Source organism: Saccostrea cucullata, unplaced genomic scaffold (genome assembly GCF_032062105.1).
Source record: "Saccostrea cucullata isolate Sc308-1 unplaced genomic scaffold, CSIRO_AGI_Scuc_v1 ctg8817, whole genome shotgun sequence".
Taxonomy (NCBI): Eukaryota; Metazoa; Mollusca; class Bivalvia; order Ostreida; family Ostreidae; genus Saccostrea; species Saccostrea cuccullata.
This window is the reverse complement of record NW_026926527.1, coordinates 1-11,009: the sequence shown is the minus strand read 5'-3', so window position 1 is coordinate 11,009 and position 11,009 is coordinate 1. Positions and strand designations below refer to the sequence as shown.

Genomic DNA, 11,009 nt, shown 5'->3' with positions numbered 1-11,009 from the left:
AAAAAACTAAATGTGTGAGAATCTATCTGTTCAATACATATTTAAGTAAGACGTACAAATTCTCGGAAAACGTTTTATCCCCCTTCTTTTTCTCTCTTCTTGGCAAAAAATAAAGGGGGGTTCCAACCCCCGGAACCCCCCCCCCCCCTCTGGATCCGCCAATGAATGAATTCATAAACCAACAATCTTGACCTTTCCTTATATCAGTCTATAATTATGATACTTAATTAAATGTTAATAATCTATTAATCAAAATCAGGAAATAATTGTATGTCAGTTTATTTATTGATTCCTGATTCAAGCACCATATTCTTGAAAATCTTAACAATGAAAATACTAATAAAACGTTTTTTTTTTCATATTTATTTTCAACAAAGTGATGTTCATTGGCACAAATAATAGCAATTACATAATAAAGTAACGGAACTTAGTGATAAATGCACTTAATTAGATAAAAATCAAAATATAAACATAAGTTATCATTTAATTACATGTATTTTTTATTTTTATTTTTAGATTACGAAAAATAAACTTGAGCACAATATACAACACAACACTAAACAACCATCAGCAGCTCTGAGAGTTATAAAGGAGATAAAAATAAATAAATACAGGTATTTGAGAGAATCATGAAACCATTTTATGGAATTTCAGGCATAATCAGAGAGCATTTCAAAATGCTAAAATACTTTCATTATAATGACTTAAAAAAACATCACATGAAAGATTTGCATTTAATCAAGTTACAACATACCAATATAATTTGCAGAAAAGAAAAACAAACTCAATCAATATAAATGTAACAATAATGTAACTTCCCCTTTTAAGGAAAATGTGAAATACTCTTTTTCTTCATATCACAATTATTCTGCTACATGTATATGACTTCAATATCATGAATAAATTATGTTTGAATACATTTAATATAAATTATAAATATGCTTTATATTGAAAAATTTCATTAAACATGAATTGTATACATCTAGTCAAAGTACAAGGCATATGTTTAATTGATAATGGGAACATTACAAAACTTAGAAATTTAAACATATAACATAAAAAATCCACCTCACAATATGAAATTTTACATTTCTAGCCATAAACTATTATTTAGTTTAAAAAATAAGAGGAAGCTATAACTTATATCAAGTTTAATTAATGCAATTTCGTATATTTTTTATGAGATTATAGTCTAACAATGAAGCAAACTTTTTATATATTGCTGAAATATAGCACTGGTATATGTTTATAATTTTCTTCTGATCAGTTATTACTGCCATGACAATGTACACATTCACAAAGTTTAACTCCAACATTAATGGTATCATATTTGATCAGATCCAGATTAATACTAACATAAGCCATTCTAAATCCACTCTGATTTAATGAATAGACAACACAATACATGGGTCTTCAGTATGGCACAATTTTTAAATGTAAAGTTTAGGTTATATAAATATTGTAGAGTTCTTAATATCCAAGCAGATAGCTTTGAATTTCTGAACATGCATATACTGTATACAGGGTTATTTTTGCCCCGTGTTATTTTCGCCCTTTTGTACTTGCAAACAGTTTTGCCCCGTTTTAAATTCGCCCAATCAAAGTTCTGTTTAAAAAATTATGCTGTGTAATTTCAATTCGCTCCATCCTAAATTCGCCCATTCAAGAAGAGGGTGAAAGGGGCGAAAATAAAACGGGGGCGAAAATTTCCCTGTGTACAGTAATTTTTCATGTTACTGATATAAAAGTTCATTGGAACATGCAATAAGCAATATGAAATGGATTCAATACAAGTTTGTTCTGATTCATTTAAATAGAGCTGATAATTAAAACAGATATTTTATTAAATACATGTACATTGTATATGTATATATTTCAATTAATGCGTACAATGTAAGAGAAAAAAAAAATTGTTAATTATTATAACTACAATATTAACAGATATTTCCTCCAACACAAAACTCCTACACTTCGAAGGAGTGCCTCAATTAGTTCATGGATCAAATTAAAGTGCAATAATTTAAAATCAAATTTTAAAGCTTAAATCTGGGACAAGGAACATTTTTTAACATTGATGCTCCAAAGTACCTATATTTTATATATACATGCTGTAGATTATTGTATTAGATTGTAATTACATATACATTGTATAACATTATGATCGTACAATGTGAAATGTACACCCTATCAATGAATTCTTATCAGTATTTTTTTTTTTTTAACTCTGTGGATCCAATAATAATAATTTCTCGTTTTCAATCATCAGAAACTTCAGAGTAAGTTGGTAAGCAAACACTTCTAGCATTCAATGTATTTTTCTCCTTCAATCCTCTTCTCAAGGTCAGCAGGGGTCAACGGAGGAACAAAAAATGGGACTTGTTTCCAGCGCTTTTTGGAGACCCCATTGCCAGCACTGTCAATCATATTCAAGTACTCACACTTCAAAATACAGAACTGGGCATTCTTATAGATTGTGATGTTCCCTATTGGATTTCCACACTTTTTACAAAATATTTTCCCAGCTCCACAGCTCATATTTTCATCTTCATAATCTGGAATAGACGCTATGACATTCACATTTTCCAAGATGTCCTCATTGATAGCAGCGTGATGAGCATTCTCAATCTTCTTTATATCAGTTGACATGCAGATGAAGTTTCGACATGATTTGCATGTGATCTTGAACTCCCCTAAATTGGCCTGAGCTGCTTTCCTGTTCTTGAGCGCTATGTCCCTTGCTATCTTTGCCTCGTGCTGGATTTCCCTTACTCTCCTGAGGACTGCATCCTTGTCCCTACTCAGCTCCTCCCTGACACTAGCAATAGCTTTGTTCATCCACGACTCTTTAATCAAGTTCAGCTCGGCCTTTTTTATTGTATTTGTGTCTTCTGAAGCCAGAATAACAAACTTGCTGTCTTCAGCTCTTCCTCTGCCTAAAATTTTTTTGTAATGAATTCAGATCTTATACACATATATCATAATGATATAACTTATTAACAAACTTCCATAATACAAAAATAACAGTGCTTATTTGTACATAAAGATTGTTTTTCCACATTCACATTGAAAACAAAATGAGTTTGCTAAAGACCAAGTTCCTGGTGATATTCAATTCCATTCCTTCAAAATCATAAATAGAGGCCCATGGGCCACAATACTTTCAGGAGTCATCTTGGCTTTGATGTAGTTTAAATAAAAGATTTCTTTGAAAGACATTTCCATCTTTATTTCCAGGAAAAATGTAAATAATTACCTCTTGACTGGACCATGGCTATTTCATTAGTCACATGATCATATCGTACCACCAGACTACATTTCTGTATGTCCAGCCCTTCTTCTGCAACAGAGGTGGCTATGATGACCTTGTGGTTCCCTTCTCGAAACAATCGCAGGATCTCATCCTGTTCCACCTTTGTCATTCCTAGAAGCAAACACAGGCAAATCCACAAGTAAGTTATACACAGGAAGCAGCTGTATGCATCATTTGATTAAGAATTTGTTTTACAATACCGGGTACATTAATAATACAGTATCAAACCCACTTAAATTGAACTCATATCATTTTGACCTTAAATGATAATACTGTGGATCACTAAATTTTCGTGACACCTTATTTTCGTGAGATAGTCATTGACTTTTGATGAGCGAGACAAAATTTTAACGAATTGTGGTAATTGCTCTATATAATCCTAAGAAATATTATAGATTATACATGAAAATTAAATTAAATTGAAAATTAAATACGCACTGTCTTGCGTAATTGCGCGAAAATAAAGTTCTCACAAATAAAAAGTGATATACAGTAGCTTATGTTTGTTCTAACCATTAATTGGCAAACTCAGTGCCTGTAAAGTTTTATCAAATGATACAAATGCCATTATAGTCAAAACGACTATAGTCACTCTAGTACATGTAACTGTTCAGGTAACACATTAAACTTGTTTATAAAGACAACACCATTCAAAATTAACATCTTTGGTAGGGGTGGTGGTGGGGTTAAACTGAATATTATTACATTTACTGAAGGTTATCATGATTTAGCAAAATAAAACTTGATATATGCTTACTCTGCTTTAAAAACTCTTGTTTCTACAATCACACACAGAAGGATGTGCTCTATTAAAGCATGATTTATACCAATTATATGTGCCTTTCTGAAATTGGGCAAATGTCAAGTTATGAAAAGTGTCAGCTAAGCTATAATCATTAACAGGATTGTTTTACATGCAAAACTATTTTATCTTTAGGAAAAGCTCCATGCCTTTATTCTGACCTATTTTGAATTTGTTTTCTAAATTTTGAATACGCCAAAGGCAAATTAAAGATTTTATTCCTTTTCACAAGGAAAAGATTTGCTCCAAGAGCTATCGTGAATATATGTTCAAGTTGAAGATTTGCTCATGAGATTTCCTTTTTGCTATATGGAATATATCTTTTGAAAAAGGAAATAAAATATATGAGTCTTCAAGAAAAAGGATACTTGTCACTCTTGAGACTGGAACATGTGGAGCTTTTCTGGAATATCTGTATTATATTAAGTTTCCTTTGCAATTAACACTAGTTCTGGAGGAGTAGATATGAAAAACTTAACAGTGAAAATTACAACAAAATTTTTTATTAGCAGACATACAATCTAATTACTATATAGGGCCCTCAATTCATATTACAGCAACAGAAAATCTTATTTTCTATGAAGAAGCGATTGCACCCTTAAAGTATCTTACAAACCTCCTTTCTCTTTATTGGCTTGCACCCCAACAAACTGCTTTGGATTGAGATTACGTAATTCATCAGTTTCATTCATAAATGTCTCTATGGCCTTGACTAACTCTTTAGTTTTGACGAACACAATCACTCTGGAGTCCGGATTATCCTTGAAGTAATCCACAATCATGTGTTTCAGGGCCTCAAGTTTAGGGTTTCTGTGCTTAGGGTCTTCAGTGCACTTTTCAAGCAAGTCTTTAGTTTCTGTGTTCAAAGAAAACAAAGAAAACAATGCAATACTTCAGACAATATAGCACAAGAATCCAAACACAGAATTGTGTTCATCATTATTGAAGCATTTTTTGTCCAAGTATTAAAAGCAACAACATGAAGTACATTGTTCAAAGTTTACATAATAATGAAAAAATAAACAAAGGAAAAAATATAAATCAAAATTCTATTCTAATGCAAATATTATACATTTATTTCATGATATTGAGGGAAATATGAAGACTTATTCAGCCAAGAAAGATCATATTCCCCCGGGCTTCGCCCGAGGGGAATATGATGTTTCTTGGCTGAATAAGTCTTCATGTTTCCTGAACATTCATGCAATGAATTGTTTATTATACCGAAACAAGCAAGACTTCTGAAATAAATATAAACTTTCAAATTCGGCACTGCTCTCAAATTCACTTTCATTTTTTATGTAAAGTTACTATACAACCCTTTGGTCAATACATTATCATCAATTTTGTGACGTAAACCAGGCTATTGTGACGTCTACTACTCTCGGGAGTTTTCGTTCAACGAACGAGAACTATATTGCGGGAAAATACACTAGATGTTCCGAAGAGGTGGAATATGATGAAAAGCGTGCCGACAGCCGGGAAATATGAAGTTTTACGGCCCGATCACGTGATAACCTAGAACCAATCAGATAACGCGTTGTGTAGCATTTTTATAATGAGGTATAATAATACACACTATCAAACATCCTCTTCAGTTTCCCCTCAGTTTCATCAGCTTTGACTGTCAGCTCCCATTTCTTGGTTTCTTTCAGGATAAATGACAATGAATCACTTGGCCGGGCATCTTTGTAGACAATCAAAGCCTTGTTATATAACTGTTGGATACAATACAAATTTTTCAAATTGTACATGTAGATCAGTTTAGCAAAATATTATGTCGGTATGTATATATTAATTCAAGATTCACTGATATGTTTTCATGCACTAATAAGAAAAGAGAAAAAAAATCTTTTTCATCTTAAGATTCTTTGTGAATATAATTTAGATAAAATTGGCCCCATAATTCTGGGGGTAGAGGATGGGAAATTGTATGTGTACCTAAATGTATATTTACAAGCATACATGTCAGGCAAAGATGTGTGAAACTCAGGCAAACTATTAGATGACTTACATCAAGATACCTCCGACACGTGTCGTAGAATCGTCCAGCAGCCTGGTCGTTGATTTTAGCCGTCTCTCTCCACAGCATGCTGACCCACTGTGTGTACTGGTCGGAACCCTTCTCCAGGGGAGGCTTTATAACCGCATCTGGAGACTTCACCTGTTCTAGATCTGTCAAAAAGTTTCTTCTCAAGTTCTAATCAAAGCATACAAACTGTGTTATTTAGGTGGTTCAAAATAATTTTTTAGCACCATTAGCTTCATTTGATAAACTTCTCAGGATCTACTCACATTTTGAATTCTTCATGTATTTCTCTATTGTCTCCACTAACTTTTCAAGAAGTGTTCCATAATAGTTCTTTTCTCTTCTCTTCACCTTGTAGAGTTCTACAAAGCATAGTAAGAATTCATTTGTGCATATGATGGGAGGTAATGAAAATCCTGAATCTAGAATTCAAAATACCGTTACATCTGACATGATTTTTCTGGTTCACAAAATCACAAGAGATCCAATGATAATGATTTTAAAAACAAGAGGCCCATGGGCCACATCGCTCACCTGAGAAACTTTGATTTCCCCCTTGTAATACATATTGTGACCCCACCCTACCCCACTAATCATAATTTAGATAATTTGAAATCTACACTACCCCAGGATGCTTCCACATAAGTTTCAGCTTTTCTGGACCAGTGGTTCTTGAGCAGAAGATTTTCAAAGACTTTTCCTATATATTTTTATGTAAGACTTTGATTCCCCATTGTGGCCCTGCCCTACCCCCAGGGGTCATGATTTGAATAATTTAAAATCTACACTACCCTAGGATGCTTCCACATAGGATTCAGCTTTTCTGGCCCAGTGGTTCTTGAGCACAGGATTTTAAAAGATTTTTCATACATTTTTCTATGTAAAACTTTGATTCCCCATTGTGGCCCAGCCCAACACCCAGGGGTCATGATTTGAACAATTTAGAATATGCACTACCCTAGGATGCTTCCACATATGTTTCAGCTTTCCTGGCCCAGTGGTTCTTGAGAAGAAGATTTTTTAATGACCCCACCCTATTTTTGTCTTTTCTTGATTATCTCCCTTTGTGAGGGGACTTGGCCCTTCATTTTAACAATTTAATTTTCCCTTCACCCAAGAATGCTTTGTACCAAGTTCGGTCAAAATTGGCCCAGTGGTTCTTGAGAAGAAGTCAAAAATGTGAAAAGTTTACAGACAGATGGACAGCTAGACAGCTAGATGGACGGACGACGGACAAAATGTGATCAGAAAAGCTCACTTGAGCCTTCGGCTCAGGTGAGCTAAAAATATTGTAGTAATTTTTTTTTGCATAAGAAGGAATTTTTTTCAGCTACAGTGCAGTCGATGACAAATCACAAACAATCAATACCGTTACTTAATTTTTAGCTAGATAATTAATTAATTAGTGATATTACTTTGCTGTGGTATGTTGACATGTTGGGCCAGTTCCCGTTTGTTTTCCGTCACAGTCACAATCATTTCAGCGTCCATGTTTGCCATGACCTTCTCAATGTGTTTTTTAGCCTTCTCCTCATCTGAGGCTTTCCCTACTCCAACAGAGGCAGTCATGCCAACAATCTATAACACAACATATTTACTTATTAAAGGCCTGAGAATTCAACAAAATTTGATGTCTGAGGGTGTATAAGTAAACAATTGAGAAATAATTAACTGTCACTTTTTAACACCTATTCCAATTTGAATTACACTTTATATACTTTGGTTCTGGTGTTTTTGAAAAGATTTTTCTAATACAAACCTGCAGATAGTACTCACGAAACACAGACCATGTATGATTATTTTTTGGAATTTAATAGAGGTACAATGTAAGATTAAAAACTGAGAAGCTGTCTTGAACCTTTTGTTGAATTCTAATAGATGGCACTTCATACATGTACCTAATTCTGTCTTTAAGTAAGAAATTGCACATAATTTGTAGTTTACATAATTATGTCTAAATATTCACAAATGCACTTAGAAAATAGATATCAAAATCAAATACCATTGGTAGATTTTTAGCCTTCTCCTTTTCCTGAAATTTGATGTCCAGGTATTTATTCATGATCATGTTGTAGGAATGGTTGTCGTTGGCATGGTGACATTCATCAAACACCATTAAGGAGAAGTCTGTTACGCTGACAATTCCATCTCGTAGAGCATTCAACAGAATCTGGGCGGTCACCACCAGCAAGTCACGCCTAATTTAGAAAGAAATTTACAAAGTGACTGTCTCAATTTTCCCTCATAAAACTTTGCATTTTAAATTGTACTTTATCAATTCATATACATGTATCTGTATATCTTCATACATTTATATTAGATAGTCTTATATCTTATATCTTTATCAAAAGAAAAAAATTGACTCATTTACCATAATCAAGGTAAAAATTAATGTCAAGTGAATAATGCTGATATTTGCAAACAGATAATCATTCAAGATCAAATTAGAAATTCAGATAATAATGCAGGAAAATGAAATACCAAGCAATTTGTACAATACAAAGAGAATAATCTCTTTTATTCTAACCTTTGTATCCATTCATTCAAAGTCTTCATCCTCTCATTTCTCTGAGTTTCACCGGTAATGACCTTGACTCTATACGGGAGGTAAGTCATACACTGTTTGCCTTGTTGCTCTGCCAGGGCACTTTGTTCCACCAGAAATATCACTTTCGGGTGTCTCACAGATTTTATTTTCTCCATATGGTCCTATTGGAAGAAAATATAGCATAGAAAATTCAGCTTATGATACCGAAAAAATTTCACTTGATGAAACTGAATAAATATTTTGAACTCATGGTAAAATGAACTGGTTGAATACATAAAATACAGAGAATATGATTGATGTAATTATCTTATAATAGATACCTTGATGATATAGAGAGCTACATGTGTTTTCCCACTTCCAGTGGGGGCCACAATGACAGAGTTTTTGCCCTCTAGAGAGGGCCTTGCCAGCTCCATCTGATAACTTCGTAATTTTAACTCCTCTTTAGGATCATTAAGATCGTCATCCTCATCATCTGATTCCTCCAAATTAACACGCTTGTTTATTTCCATCAGACTTCCACTGGAACCTGAGAACATCAGTAACAGACATATTAATGGAAGTTCATCACTCATACATATATATACATCAATCTCTCTCCCTCTCACCTAATTACTGGTATTCATAATTAAGATTCCTATATTTCTCATCAACAACATCTCAACCCCCTATCTTAAAATATACATATTATATATATACTGAAAATCACTTTTTATTCCCATTACTTTATTTTTATGTACTTAAGCAAGCTTGTTTGTATCAATACAGATTATGCCAAACAATTTGAAAATCACTTTTTATTCCCATTACTTTATTTTCATGTACTTAAGCAAGCTTGTTTGTATCAATACAGATTATGCCAAACAATTTTCAGAATATACAAAAATTTCAAATCACTTATAAACACCAACTGACTTTCCTGTGAAAGTTGGATATCATGATGTAAAAAATCTCACCACTGTTGATGATGTTTGGTCGACCTGTAGAAGATTCCACCTCTCTATCCAGACTCTGACAGGCGTTCACTATAGCCATCGAGTCCAAATCTGGACAACTGGCCACCGTGTTGTCGGTGTTTGACTGCAAGCTTCGGTTGTCCACGTTTGACGACAAACTTCTGTTGTCCATGGTGGATGACAAAGATCTGTTGTCAGCCTCATACCCTGCTAGTTTTCTACTGGTTTGTTCAGAATCTTCGTGGATAGATAAAGATTCATCCATGTTTTGAGTCAAGGCTTCAAATTCACTATCCAGGCTTTCTTCCATAGGATTTCCACTCAAATTGTTGACAGACTTCTCAACTTCAAATGTCCCTGTACATGTAAATGATAGAGTTTTATATGATATATATACATGTAACCTTATTGAGTAAAAAATGTTAAAAACTGGCACCAGTGTCTGTAAAAGTTCAAGAAATGATGACTGCAAATTCATACACAATCCTGTCTGAACTTACAAAAATTATCAATTTTAACTTCAGAGCAAAAAGAGTACCCGGTAGTTTTTCATCAATTTTAAATCTAAATCTACTCACACAAGAAATTGAAAAACCAACTCCTAACATTATCTGGTATAATGCTCAAATGTGGGTACATCATCCCCTAAAAATTCTTGACAAATATTTCTTTATTACATACTAGATAGGCTCCTTACTTGAGAGATAGTCCTCCTGTATAGAGTTGGTTTTATCCTGCTCTTGTTTGGTGGGTGACATAGAATTGTGGGATATCTCTCTCTGTAACTCGCGTGATCTTGATTTGTCACCGCTTTGATCAGAATTATCTCTCTGAGACTTTTCAGTGTCCTTGGCATCCTTGTCTTCATCAAAGTCTGAACTAACCAGGTTCTCTTCACCCCCCTGAAGTTTCTGTTGTCTTTCTTCAAAACAATTCAACAAAAATGCATTGGCACATTCATTTTAACAATGAAAAAAATGTTCATCATAATCATGCAATTACAAATTTAAAGTACGAGCTTTATCATAATTTTGTTTTGAGATCTACTGGTCAGGTTTGATTATTTTTTTTCTTTAATTCAATTTGATATTTATAGTTCAATCACCCTAGAACTTTTCAGCTATAGTTTACAATATTTCTTAATAACTTGGAGATAAAATACTTACTCTCAAGAAAAGAGTCATCTATTTCTTTAACAAGATCCTTGTAATCATGTTTGCAAAGAACCTCTAAAAAGATTTGGTACCAATTCTTTTTACACCGCCATATATTATCAATAAGGACAATCGTTGCTGAGGCCTCTCCATTGTTTCGCTCATCAATCATCACAGCATCTTTAATATCCCTGTTGAGAACTCTATTTG

General features: G+C 33.4%; 1 protein-coding gene across 1 annotated transcript; it reads right to left on the bottom strand.

Moving 5' to 3' along the window:
* Positions 1 to 340: 340 nt before the first annotated feature.
* Positions 341 to 11,004, bottom strand: LOC134271950 (antiviral innate immune response receptor RIG-I-like; the record flags this gene model as incomplete). The annotated part of the gene is made up of 14 exons (XM_062754185.1): positions 341 to 703; positions 844 to 2,933; positions 3,254 to 3,421; positions 4,729 to 4,968; positions 5,692 to 5,830; positions 6,127 to 6,287; positions 6,408 to 6,503; positions 7,557 to 7,719; positions 8,144 to 8,339; positions 8,669 to 8,850; positions 9,010 to 9,218; positions 9,646 to 10,002; positions 10,343 to 10,567; positions 10,812 to 11,004. Coding segments are annotated over 13 exons (2,964 nt in total), but the record flags the coding sequence as incomplete, so codon positions are not given.
* Between the last annotated feature and the right edge of the window lie 5 nt (positions 11,005 to 11,009).